The 14,875-nt window shown below is 35.4% G+C and overlaps 1 protein-coding gene across 3 annotated transcripts in view; it reads left to right on the plus strand.

Moving 5' to 3' along the window:
- The window catches only part of hpdl (4-hydroxyphenylpyruvate dioxygenase-like), a 28,023-nt gene extending 13,377 nt beyond the window's left edge, over positions 1-14,646 (plus strand). The window contains exons 4-6 of one of the 3 annotated variants that reach the window (XM_088323462.1): positions 5,874-5,992; positions 7,239-7,386; positions 8,328-14,646. In XM_088323462.1, the coding sequence (XP_088179588.1) occupies positions 5,874-5,992; positions 7,239-7,386; positions 8,328-8,333 (273 nt within the window). In that variant the 3' untranslated portion in view covers positions 8,334-14,646. Of the gene's footprint in view, positions 1-5,873; positions 5,998-7,238; positions 7,716-8,327 lie in introns of those variants that run through there. The other 2 variants (XM_088323461.1, XM_088323463.1) reach the window with 2 other exon arrangements.
- Positions 14,647-14,875: the final 229 nt, after the last annotated feature.

Below are 14,875 nucleotides of genomic sequence, written 5' to 3' on the forward strand. Positions count from 1 at the left end.
TATCTATGTGAATATATATATATATCTATGTGAATATATATATATATATCTATGTGAATATATATATATATATATGTGAATATATATATATATATATGTGAATATATATATATATGTGAATATATATATGTGAATATATATATATATATATATGTGAATATATATATATGTATATATATATATATATATATATATATATATATATGTATGTGAATATATATATATGTATATATATATATATATATATATATATATATGTGAATATATATATATGTATATATATATATATATATATATATATATATATGTGAATATATATATATGTATATATATATATATATATATATATATATATATATGTGAATATATATATATGTATATATATATATATATATATATATATATATATATATGTGAATATATATATATGTATATATATATATATATATATATATATATATATATATATATATATATATATATATATATATATGTGAATATATATATATATATATATATATATATATATATATGTGAATACATATATATGTATATATATATATATATATATATATATATGTGAATACATATATATGTATATATATATATATATATATATATATATATATATGTGAATACATATATATGTATATATATATATATATATATATATATGTGAATACATATATATGTATATATATATATATATATATATATATATGTGAATACATATATATGTATATATATATATATATATATATATATATATGTGAATACATATATATGTATATATATATATATATATATATATATATATATGTGAATATATATATATGTGAATATATATATATGTGAATATATATATATGTATATATATATATATATATATATATATATATATGTGAATATATATATATGTGAATATATATATATGTATATATATATATATATATATATATGTGAGAGGGCAGCACGGCGGGGCAGTGGTTAGCGCTTGTGCGGCACAGTTCATGTCATGGGAACCTGTCGTGGGTCCAAATTGTCCCTAGGTGTGAATGAGCGAGTGAGTTGTCTGTCCCCGTGTGCCCTGCGATTGGCTGGCAACCAGTTCAGGGTGCCCACTGCCCAGAGATGGCTGGGATGGGCTCCAGCCCCCCCGCGACCCTAATGAGGATGAGCGGTACGGCTAATGAGATGAGATATATATGTGAATATACTGGACTGTCTCAGAAAATTAGAATATTGTGATAAAGTTCTTTATTTTCTGTAATGCAATTAAAAAAACAATGTCATACATTCTGGATTCATTACACATCAACTGAACTATTTCAAGCCTTTTATTATTTTAATATTGCTGAATTTGGCTTACAGCTTAAGAAAACTCAAAAATCCTATCTCAAAATATTAGAATATCATGAAAAAGTATACAAGTAGGCTATTCAACTAATCACCTGAATCATCTAATTAACTCGAAACACCTTGCGAGGGTTTCCTGAGCCTTAAAAACACTCAGCTTGGTTCAGTAAACTAAATCACTGCTGATCTGACTGCTGTCCAGAGGACAATCATTGATACCCTCCATCAGGAGGGTAAGACACAAAAAGAAATTTCTCAAAGAGCAGGCTGTTCACAGAGTGCAGTTTCAAAGCATATCCACAAAAAGTCTGTTGGAAGGGAAAAATGTGGCCGGAAACGCTGCACAACCAAGAGAGATGACCGCAGCCTTAACAAAATTGTGAAGAAGAGCCGCTTCCAGAATTTGAGGGAGCTTCAAAGACAGTGGGCTGAAGCTGGAGTCCAGGTATCAAAAGCCACAGTTCACAGACGTGTCCGGGAAATGGGCTACAATAGCCGTATTCCCATGGTCAAGCCACTTCTGAACTCAAGACAACGGAAGAAGCGTCTGACTTGGGCTTTGGAAGAAGCACTGGACAGTTGCAGAGTGGTCCAAAGTCCTCTTTTCAGACGAAAGCAAGTTTTGCATTTCGTTTGGAAGTCAAGGCGCCAGAGTCTGGAGAAAGGCTGGAGAGGAGCAAAATCCAAGTTGCTTGAAATCCAGTGTGAAGTTCCCACAGTCAGCAATGGTTTGGGGAGCCATGTCAGCTGCTGGTGTTGGTCCACTGTGTTTCATCAAGTCCAGAGTAAATGCAACTGTGTACCAAGAGATTTTAGAGCACTACATGCTTCCATCTGCTGAAAAGCTCTATGGAGATGAGGATTTCATTTTCCAGCATGATCTGGCACCTGCCCACAGTGCCAAAACCACCAGTAACTGGTGCACTGACCATGGCATCACTGTCCTTGATTGGCCTGCTAATTCCCCTGACCTGAACCCCATCGAGAATTTGTGGGGTATAATTAAGAAGAAGATGAAAGACACCAGACCTACAAATGCAAATGAGCTGAAGGCCGCTATCGAAGCATCCTGGGCATCAATAACACCTCAGCAATGCCACAGGCTGATTGCCTCCATGCCACGCCGGATTGATGCAGTAATCCGTGCAAAAGGATTCCCAACCAAGTACTGAGTGCATCAATGGACATTTTCAAATGTTTGATTTAGTTTTGCTGTTATAAAATTATTTTTTTTACTTGGTTTGAGGAAGTATTCTAATATTTTGAGATAGGATTTTTGAGTTTTTTTCAGCTGTAAGCCAAAATCAGCAATATTCAAATAATAAAAGGCTTGAAATAGTTCAGTTGATGTGTAATGAATCCAGAATGTATGACATTTTTGTTTTTTTAATTGCATTACAGAAAATAAAGAACTTTATCACAATATTCTAATTTTCTGAGACAGTCCAGTATATATATATGTATATATATATATATGTATGTATATATATATATATATATATGTGAATATATATATATATATGTGAATATATATATATATATGTGAATATATATATATATATATATATATATATATATGAATATATATATAGCATACCAGCTCAGTAGCCTAGATGTTAAGGCGCCCGCTTTGAGACTGGGAGGTCGGTGGTTCGCGCCCCGGCCGAGTCATTCCTAAGACTTAAAAAGTGGTCGGCGGCGCCCTCTGTTGGCTGCGGCCGCATCGGCTCGCTACAACGGGTCAGGTGCAATCGACATTTCGTTCTGTGTACATTGTTACACAGAATGACAATACAAGGAAATTATTATTATTATTATTATTATTATATGTTTTTATATATATATATATATATGTGAATATATATATATGTATATATATATATATATATATATATATATGTGAATATATATATATATATATATATACATATATATATATGTGAATATATATATATATATATATATATATATACATATGTGAATATATATATATGTATATATATATATATATATATATATATATATATACCACCCACCGTCCTACTCTAATTACAAGCAGTGTTTGATACGTTAGTTTTAAAAAAACTTACTTCTTCCAAAAAGCAACAGAGTTAGTAATTGAGTTACTCCTTCTTACTTCCAGTTATCTCTTTATTTTCTTTCTCTCTTTCTTTTCCTTCTTATTCTGTAGTTACTTAGTAGTATTACTGTAGTTTTATTTTATCGAATTTTTGTAATATTTTTACAGTAGTTTTTTTGTCGCATTTTCTTAGTATTTCCGTAGTATATGCACACACACATATATATATAATATATATATATATATATATATATAATATATATATATATATATATATATATAATATATATATATATATATATATATATATATATATACACAGTGAATCCGGAAAGTATTCACAGCGCTTCACTTTTTCCACATTTTGTTATGTTACAGCCTCATTCCAAATTGTATTAATTTAATCTCTTATCTCAAAATTCTACACAAAATACTCCATTATGACAATGTGAAAAAGTTTTTTTTTTTTTTTAACTTTTTTTGAATTTATTAAAAATAAAAAACTAAGAAATCACATTTACATAAGTATTCACAGCCTTTGCCGTGAAGCTTAAATTGAGCTCAGGTGCAGATTTTTTCCACTGATCATCCTTGAGATCTTTCTACAGCTTAATTGGAGTCCACCTGCAGTATATTCAGTTGATTGGACATGATTTGGAAAGGCACACACCTGTCTATATAAGGTCCCACAGTTGAGTGTGCATTTTAGAGCACATACACCAAGCATGAAGTCAAAAGAACTGTCTGTAGACCTGCAGGACAGGATTGTCTTGAAGCACAAATCTGGGGAAGGATACAGAAAAAATTCTGCTGCTTTGAAGGTCCCAATGAGCACAGTGGCCTCCATTATACGAAAATGGAAGACATTTGGAACCACCAGGACTCTTCCTAGAGCTGGCCGGCCTTCTAAACTGAGCGATCGGGGAAGAAGGGCCTTAGTCAGGGAGGTGACCAAGAACCCGATGGTCACTCTGTCAGAGCTCCAGCGTTCCACTGTGGAGAGAGGAGAGCCTTCCAGAAGGACAACCATCTCTGCAGCAAACCACTAATCAGGCCTGTATGGTAGAGTGGCCAGACGAAAGCCACTCCTTAGTAAAAGGAACATGGAAGCCCGTTTGGAATTTGCCAAAAAGCACCTGAATGACTCTCGGAGAAACATGAGAAACAAAATTCTCTGGTCTGATGTGACAAAGATTGAACTCTTTGGTGTGAATGCCAGGCGCCATGTTTGGAGGAAACCAGGCACCGCTCATCACCAGGCCAATACCATCCCTACAGTGAAGCATGATGGTGGCAGCATCATGCTGTGGGGATGTTTTTCAGCAGCAGGAACTGGCAGACTAGTCAGGATAGAAGGAAAAATGAATAGAGATATTCTGGATGAAAACCTGCTCTAGAGCGCTCTTGACCTCAGGCTGGGGCGAAGGTTCATTTTTCAGCAGGACAACAACCCAAAGCACACAGCCAAGATCTCAAAAGATTGGCTTCAGAACCACTCCGTGAATGTCCTGGAGTTGCCCAGCCAGAGTCCAGACTTGAATCCGATCGAACATCTCTGGAGAGATCTGAAAATGGCTGTGCACAAACGTCTCCCATCCAACCTGATTGAGCTTGAGACTTATTGCAAAGAAGAATGGGCAAAACTGCCTAAAGATAGGTGTGCTAAACTTAAGGGATCATATTCAAAAAGACTTCAGGCTGTATTTGCTGCCAAAGGTGGATCAACAAAGTATTGGGCAAAGGCTGTGAATACTTGTGTAAATGTGATTTCTTAGTTTTCTATTTTTAATAAATTTTAAAAAAAGTAAAAAAAAAAAAAAAAAAACTTTTTCACATTGTCATAATGGAGTATTTTGTGTAGAATTTTGAGATAAGAGATTAAATTAATACAATTTGGAATGAGGCTGTAACATAACAAAATGTGGAAAAAGTGAAGCGCTGTGAATACTTTCCGGATTCACTGTGTATATATATATATATATATATATATATATATATAATATATATATGTGTGTGTGCATATACTACGGAAATACTAAGAAAATGCGACAAAAAAACTACTGTAAAAATATTACAAAAATTCGATAAAATAAAACTACAGTAATACTACTAAGTAACTACAGAATAAGAAGGAAAAGAAAGAGAGAAAGAAAATAAAGAGATAACTGGAAGTAAGAAGGAGTAACTCAATTACTAACTCTGTTGCTTTTTGGAAGAAGTAAGTTTTTTTAAAACTAACGTATCAAACACTGCTTGTAATTAGAGTAGGACGGTGGGTCCTGCAGCCAGACCAGTAGACTCTAATGAGTAAAGAACCACTTGTCATTGTGCATCCAACGCTTTTTAATAATCGATTTTATCGATTCGTTGTTGCAGCCCTAAAAATGCATGTTTTATCCTATTATCCTTTGTGCTATTAAACCTTTTGTCATTACAGGAGGGAAAAGTGCAGGAGATTGAGGACGCGGGACAAGATGGCGAGGAGCTGGAGAGTTACGGCATTCTGCTGGACACTTACTTGCAGCAGAATGTTTGCTCCGCCGGCAACAAGCTAAAGTATGGTAATTGTATTTTTAACGCAGCCTCATCATCCATTGGTTGTTTGTGTATGGTTCTTTAGGCATGGCACAAAAGAAAACAACATTAACCACTAATAAACTAAACAAAAAATAACTTAAATATTTGCACAATAAACAGCTCTACAATATAATAATATAGAAATAGAAATTTACTTTATGGTCATTGATATCAACGTTGTGAATGAAACATTGTATGCAACAAGATTAGACATGGCACCTCAGGGTAAAACAAGTAATAAAGATACTTGTTTTTAAAGATAAAAGACTATTAGGGTAAATAAAATGGCCCAAGTTGTAATAATAGTGCAATTAAAAACAATAGTGCATTGTAACAGTAGTGCAATGAAAATAAGTGCAATAACATTTAGCAGCAGAAATTTAAAAACAACAATATAATTCACAAGGTGTATATTTTCACAGTTTTGTGCAATAGTATATATTTTTTCACAGTTTTATTTAGCAACAACAAACAAAAAGAAAGGAAAAAAAATGTCTCAACATATGTTTTCAAAGTTTTGTGTGTACAATCAGGGTTGTGATTGTATGAAAATGTCCCTGAGCCTGTTTGTCTTAGTTTTGAGGCACCTATAGCTCCTACCACAGGGCAACAGGTCAGAGAGCTGGTGCCCGGGGTGGGAATTGTCTTATAACGCTCGGGAAGTTCCGGAAGTTATTCGATGCAGGCTTCTGATTGGCTGCCGAGTATGCAAATTGCCAAACGAACCAAAATTTCAATTTCGAAATCGGAATAAAGCAAACGTTTGATTTGGAAAAAAAATAAAAACAAAAGGTTTTTTTTTGTTTTTTTTTCTTTCATGAAAAAGTTGTCGGCCACCCGGGCATAGACGTTGAGTTATACGCCCGATGTAAAAGATGCACGCCCCGGACGTTATTTCAGACACTGATAATAGTATCACTAGAGATGACATCCAAAGAAACTCTTGATACGTTAATATTCTTTTTTTTTTTTTAATCAAAAATCTATATTTTGTATAATTTTATATATGATGTATTTTTAATTGATATCACTGAGCGATATTTTTTAAAGTTATCTAAATTCTTCCTTTTTGGGTGTCAACGTTGTACCAGAATATTGTACATTGAAGATTTATAATTCAATCTTCAAATTTTGAGAGAGAGAGAGAGAGAGAGAGAGAGAGAGAGAGAGAGACACTCGACTAGAAATTATTTTGTGGGTTAACTCTCAGCTTCTCCCCTCTCAGTTTCCTCCTACAGGTGTTCACCAAGCCCATCTTTGAGGAGGAAACCTTCTTCCTGGAATTAATAAAGCGGCGGGGGGCCAGCGGCTTTGGGGAAGGCAACATTCGGGCCCTCTGGAAGTCGGTTCAGACGTACATGGAGAGCAAGAAGGTAGAGGGCGCTCAGGAGACCACCGTCCAGCAGCACTCATGCTAAATACACTCAACCACACTGGAAGGCCTTTTTGTAGAACACAGGGTACGCTTATACATTTTTGTAAACAGAATGTACGACAGAGACCCCTCGCTACTCGGTGCCTCTATTATTGATGGTTCACTTTTTTTGTGGTAATTAAAAAAAAGAAAAGAGAAAAGGCAAATAGAAAAAAACAAAAGATGCTTCCCACGCCATTGAGAAATGTTTTGGGCAAGCTGATTGGCCATTCCATTATTTAAAAAAAAAACGAGGAAAAAAAACAAACAAAACAAGGAATGCGCTAGCTCAACTGCGCGAGAGGGGTTTAATTGGGGAAGGGGGGCGTGTAAATTGGGGGTGGAGGCAGCCAAGATTCATGCCGTTCCGCCAGCAACCTCTTTACTTGAGATCTCTGATGCCGAATGGCCAAATCATATAGTGTCTTGCATGCTGTATTGTGAGTGAACACCTGCTCTGCAATCTGCATCTCACTGAGAAGAGGTTAGGTCCCGCTTCGTCTCTTTCTTTCTTTCTCTATCCCTGTCTCTGTTTCTCTCTTTCTCTGTTGTCTCCCTCTCGCTCTTTCTCTAAATTTTTCTATTTCTTTCTTGTTCTTTCTCTCTTTCAGCATGGTTTTGATCAAGGCGCACCCCCCTAAATAAAACATCAACTAATTTAAAATATTTAGTCATAGTTTCTATTTGTTGTAACTCTTTCTCCCTTTTCCTCTCTCTCCCCCTCGCTCACTCTCTCTCTCTTATCTCTTTTTCTCTGTCTCACCCCACCACCTCAAAAATATCAATCAATTTAAAATATGTGTTGTGACTTCCGGTGGCGCAATGAGGTAGACGGCAGCAAGGAAAAGTGCTCTGACAAAAATCACTAAAGAGCCCAGCTGAAGATGTTTTTGGACTCAGGAATAAGAACATTCTCTACACTGATGGAGGCAGCAACATTGCTAAAAGAAATGGGGATCGAAGTGGAAGAGGACAACACGGAGACACCGCAAAAGATGTTGTCAAAGAACATTTGGACCACAGTGACCGGAATTAAGAGGAAGACAAAGGAACACCCCCATCATAGAAGGTGACTTACAAGCTCTCATGGAGCAAAACAAAGCCAAATTTGGATTTGGGGTGAAAGAGTAAGGACCATATCTGCCCTTTCTATTAAAAATTCAATAAGTTAGAACTAAGTAAAATACCAAGTAAAATTGTTATCTTTAAATTAAAACAATATATATATATATATATATACAGGACTGTCTCGGAAAATTAGAATATTGTGATAAAGTTCTTTATTTTCTGTAATGCAATTAAAAAAACAAAAATGTCATACATTCTGGATTCATTACACATCAACTGAACTATTTCAAGCCTTTTATTATTTTAATATTGCTGAATTTGGCTTACAGCTGAAAAAAACTCAAAAACCCTATCTCAAAATATTAGAATACTTCCTCAGACCAAGTAAAAAAATAATTTTATAACAGCAAAACTAAATCAAACATTTGAAAATGTCCATTGATGCACTCAGTACTTGGTTGGGAATCCTTTTGCACGGATTACTGCATCAATCCGGCGTGGCATGGAGGCAATCAGCCTGTGGCATTGCTGAGGTGTTACTATACAATAAAAATGACTTGACTTGACTATTGATGCCCAGGATGCTTTGATAGCGGCCTTCAGCTCATTTGCATTTGTAGGTCTGGTGTCTTTCATCTTCTTCTTAACTATACCCCACAAATTCTCGATGGGGTTCAGGTCAGGGGAATTAGCAGGCCAATCAAGGACAGTGATGCCATGGTCAGTGCACCAGTTACTGGTGGTTTTGGCACTGTGGGCAGGTGCCAGATCATGCTGGAAAATGAAATCCTCATCTCCATAGAGCTTTTCAGCAGATGGAAGCATGTAGTGCTCTAAAATCTCTTGGTACACAGTTGCATTTACTCTGGACTTGATGAAACACAGTGGACCAACACCAGCAGCTGACATGGCTCCCCAAACCATTGCTGACTGTGGGAACTTCACAATGGATTTCAAGCAACTTGGATTTTGCTCCTCTCCAGCCTTTCTCCAGACTCTGGCGCCTTGACTTCCAAATGAAATGCAAAACTTGCTTTGGTCTGAAAAGAGGACTTTGGACCACTCTGCAACTGTCCAGTGCTTCTTCTCCATAGCCCAAGTCAGACGCTTCTTCTGTTGTCTTGAGTTCAGAAGTGGCTTGACCATGGGAATACGGCTATTGTAGCCCATTTCCCGGACACGTCTGTGAACTGTGGCTTTTGATACCTGGACTCCAGCTTCAGCCCACTGTCTTTGAAGCTCCCCCAAATTCTGGAAGCGGTCATCTTTCTTGGTTGTGCAGCGTTTCCGGCCACATTTTTCCCTTCCAACAGACTTTTTGTGGATATGCTTTGAAACTGCACTCTGTGAACAGCCTGCTCTTTGAGAAATTTCTTTTTGTGTCTTACCCTCGTGATGGAGGGTATCAATGACGGTCCTCTGGACAGCAGTCAGATCAGCAGTCTTCCCCATACTTGTGATTTAGTTTACTGAACCAAGCTGAGTGTTTTTAAGGCTCAGGAAACCCTCGCAAGGTGTTTCGAGTTAATTAGATGATTCAGGTGATTAGTTGAATAGCCTACTTGTATACTTTTTCATGATATTCTAATATTTTGAGATAGGATTTTTGAGTTTTCTTAAGCTGTAAGCTAAATTCAGAAATATTAAAATAATAGGCTTGAAATAGTTCAGTTGATGTGTAATGAATCCAGAATGTATGACATTTTTTGTTTTTTTAATTGCATTACAGAAAATAAAGAACTTTATCACAATATTCTTAATTTTCTGAGACAGTCCTGTATATATATATATATATATATATATATATATATATATATATATATATACTGGCATAGAGCTACGATAAAATATTTAGTTAGTTATAACTATAGACGACGGTACAAAAGTTGTTCACGCACTGAGTGCATATTTCCAGGAGGGTAGCCACAACTCTCCGATTGGACTCTTGGAAGACATGGGTTTTTGTTTTTTGGGTGTGTTTTTTTTCTTTTTGGTGGGGAATTATGTGTGCTTGTCAATATGTTTGTTAGTTATTTGGTTTGTTTTGTCAATGGAGGTGTTAGTAATTAATGTAGTGTTTTTGTATGCTTCAAAAATCAGTGAGACTCAATACAAATCATGAGCAATCTAAATATTGTTTCATATAATGTACATGGGCTAAACCACCCCATCAAGAGAAAGAAGATATTGAATAAACTCAATACATTGCAGAGCTCAATAGCCTTATTTACAAGAGACACATTTGACAGAGATTGAACATAAGAAGCTAAAAAGAGAATGGGTGAACCAGGTGTTCTACGCATCCTATGGTAAAAGGAGGGGAGTAGCAATTTTACTTGGAAAAGGGGTGGCGTTTAAAGTCGAAAAAGAAGTGAAGGACAATCTGGGGCAATATATAATGATTATAGGGTCAATGGCCGGTTGGGAAATATCAATAATGAATGTTTGAGGAAAAGGGGACATTTTTTCAAGTATTAGCTAAAGTAATAACCAACTGTGCGAAGGGAATGTTACTTATAGGAGGTGACTTTAACACTGTACAGAATTGCAAAGTGGACAAGTATCCTTCAGTACATGGAACAAATACAAAGAGGTCGAGGATGTTGAATAACATAACTAAAGAATTGGGATTGATAGATCCATGGAGAGAGAAGAATCCCCAAACTAAAGACTATACTTTCTATTCAAACCCGCATGGCAGCTATTCGAGAATTGATTACTTCTACATTTCAAGACAACATATGCATACAGTAGTAGAGTGTGGTATAGAGAATATTACTATAAGTGACCATTCTCCAATTACTTTGAAACTAAGTTTAGACAATGAACCCCATTTTAGGTATTGGAGGATGAATGTATCTCTCCTCTCAGATAAAATTGTAGTACAGGAAATAAAACGGTGTATAAAAGAATATTTCCAAATCAATGACAACAATGAGGTTTCTCCATCAATATTATGGGAAGGAGGGAAAGCTGTAATAAAGGGGAAATTAATTGAAATATCGTCCCGACTGAAACGAACACGCTTAAAGAATCAGAAGGAATTGGAGGATAAGATTAAGGAACTAGAAGAAGAACATAAAAAAACACCAAATGAATCCAGATTACAGGTATTAAAAACAACCAGAAGCAAATTAGATGAACTTTTGACAAATAAAGCAGAAGGGGCTCTGCGCTTTGTGAACCAGAGATACTATGAAATGGGCAATAGAGCCAGTCGACTGCTAGCCTTCCAACTTAAAAAGGCCCAAACAGATAGGATGTTTTATTTGTGATATAATTCTATCTCTAAACAATGTTTAGTAAAACCCAAAGGTATAGCAGAAGCATTTGCAGATTATTATAAAGAATTATACAAGGACTCAGAAAATGACTTAGATAACTACACGGCACAAAACTTTTTAGGAAAACTACATTTACCAACACTAACAGGGGGGGATACATTAGAAATTATTCGCCCCATTACAAAACAGGAAATACAAGATACAATAGATAACTTAAAAATAAATAAATCACCAGGAACGGATGGATTTCCGGGGGTGTTGTACAAAAGCTTTAAGGAAGAATTAACACCAGTACTGCATAAAGTATTTAACTATGCTCTATCAAAAGGAGATCCCCCCAAATCATGGTCGGAAGCCATCATAACAGTCTTGCACAAAGAAGGAAAAGAACCAATATTGTGTGAAAGCTATAGACCAGTTAGTTTACTTTGTAATGATCTAAAAATTCTTACAAGCATACTGGCAAAAAGAATGCAGAAATTTATAGCGAAATTAATTAGAAATGATCAAACAGGGTTTATTCCGGGAAGGCAGGGTGCAAACAATACTAGGAGGATACTAAACATAATTACGAGCACAAAATCTAAGACCCAACCCTCGATGTTACTGAGCTTGGATGCACAAAAAGCTTTCGATGGGGTGAAATGGAGCTTCTTACATCAATCACTTATAGCTTTTGGCTTCCCTCAAATATTTGTTGAATGGGTGAAAATAATCTATAAAAATCCTAAATCTCGTCTTAGAGTAAATGGTCACTGTTCAGATTTCTTTGATATCAAAAGAGGAGTCCGGCAAGGGGATTGTTTAAGCCCACTCTTGTTTGCAATAAGCATAGAACCACTCGCAGAATCAATTAGACAAAATGAGCAAATAAGGGGGATATTTGATGAAGGAGGAACAGAACATAAAATATCATTGTTTGCAGACGACCTGTTGGTAATGCTGAAGGAACCTTCGTTATCAATACCACCACTGTTGGAGAGCCTTAAAATATATGGAGAAGTAGCTGGGTATTCAAATAATGAGAGCAAATCAATAGCAATGATGATATCAGGAAAATGTCCAACAGATGTGATTGAAAGATTTGATTTTAAATGGACAAATAAAGGGTTTAAATATTTGGGGGTGACCATTACACCACATTCCACACAGCTGTTTGATGCAAATTATGGAATGTTGATGAAAGAAATAAGGAAAGATTTGGAAAAATGGGAAATTTTGCCCTTAAGTCTTATCGGAAGGATAGAAACAATTAGAATGAACATATTACCAAGACTATTATTTCTGTTTCAATCCCTTCCAATTCTGATCCCGGCATCCACATTTAAAATGTTAAATAAATTGATAACAAAATTCATTTGGCAAAACAAGAAACCTAGAATAAAATACAAAACCCTGTTAGCTCCTAAAGAAAAAGGGGGCCTAGACCTACCCAATATTAAATATTACTATTGGGCAGCTCAAATTAAAGCACTCATCTTGTGGATTACTACAGACAAAGATACGATATGGGTGGACATGGAGCAGCGATCTTGTCCAAATATGCCTGTGGAATCGTTACCATACATATCAGTCACGAGGTGGAAGAAATTAAAAATCCAGAATGAATGGATTAAGGGAACTATTAAAACTTGGTCAACAATACAAAAAAAATTAAAAATATCAAGATCTGTGAATAGGGCTACCAAAATAGCGAAAAACCCAGACTTTAAACCTGGGGTTATGGAGGTAGGGTTTCAAAAATGGGCCCAAAAAGGACTGATGTTGATTACCCAAGTATTGGAAGCACAGGCAATGAAATCATTCGAACAACTCCAACAAGAATTTGACCTACCCAGGAATGATTTTTACAAATATTTGCAACTAAGGCATTACCTCCAGAAACACGAGGAATGGGGGAAAATATGTAAGGAGCCAACTAAGGTAGAGGAATTATTAATATCATATACAAAAGGACAATCAATAAAGGGGGTTATATCAAAACTATATAAAGCCCTGAGAATGGATCTCAGTAATGTGGACATGGCAGTTAAGGAAAAATGGGAACAAGAAACTAATGTAGCGATAAAAGACAACGAATGGGAAAAAACATTGAAAGAGGGACACAAAATAACCAACAGCCCGACTTGGAGGGAGTTTGAATGGAAAGTAAAAATGCGATTCTTCTATACACCCTCTATCACTTCAAAATATAAAAATACCTCAAATCTATGTTGGCGTAACTGTGGGGGGGTTTGAGACTTTACGCATATTTTCTGGAATTGCCCTATAATATTAAATTTTTGGAGAAGTATCCAGAGAGAAATAAAATTAATTACTGGCTGGGAGTTGCGGTTGGACCCAAAGGCTTACGTAATAGGAATTTTGCCAGAAGAATTACTATCTGGTCAACAGAAATATATACTAGGGGTAATGCTTCTGGTAGCAAAGAAAATGATCACAGTGTCCTGGCTGAAACTACAACCTCCTGACATAAAACAATGGAGAGACAAATTAAAGCAAATGTACATTATGGAAAAAATCACTGCAAGACTTCAACTGAAACTTGACCAATTCGAGAAAAGATGGAAGCCTATCACACAAATTTTACTTGATGTCTAAATACCTCCCCCTATTTATTATGGGTTTTTTTTTTTGGGTGTATATTTTTATTTATTATTTTATATATATATATATATTTCTTTTTGTATGGATGTATCGTATGAACATTTATTCTTCTTTTCTATTAATAGTATTTTTTCTTCTTTGTTGTTCCTTCTGTTATTTATGAGTGTGTCAAGTGTATATATTTTGTGCTGATGTAAGATGGTGGAATCAAACCTCTGTCAAAATTGGTGTGAGAAATAAAAAGTAAAAAAATATATATATATGTATTGTATTTGTTCTCTCTCTGTCAAGAACAGTATGTAAACAGGACCAACTTGCGTTGCGTTTCTCACAAGTTTTATTGTAAGAAGGAGAAAGGGTTGCGCCCACGTTTCAGTGATTGCTGGATGCAGGAAGCAGGTCGCTCCGAACGCGAAAGTGGATCTTCCATAGCAAGCGATGGCAGTGTCGGGAACGGAAAAACGAGTGGTAAGCCAGGAAAGGAGAGTT

This window comes from Urocampus carinirostris, chromosome 19 (genome assembly GCF_059441175.1).
Source record: "Urocampus carinirostris isolate Australia breed hairy pipefish chromosome 19, RoL_Ucar_1.0, whole genome shotgun sequence".
Taxonomy (NCBI): Eukaryota; Metazoa; Chordata; class Actinopteri; order Syngnathiformes; family Syngnathidae; genus Urocampus; species Urocampus carinirostris.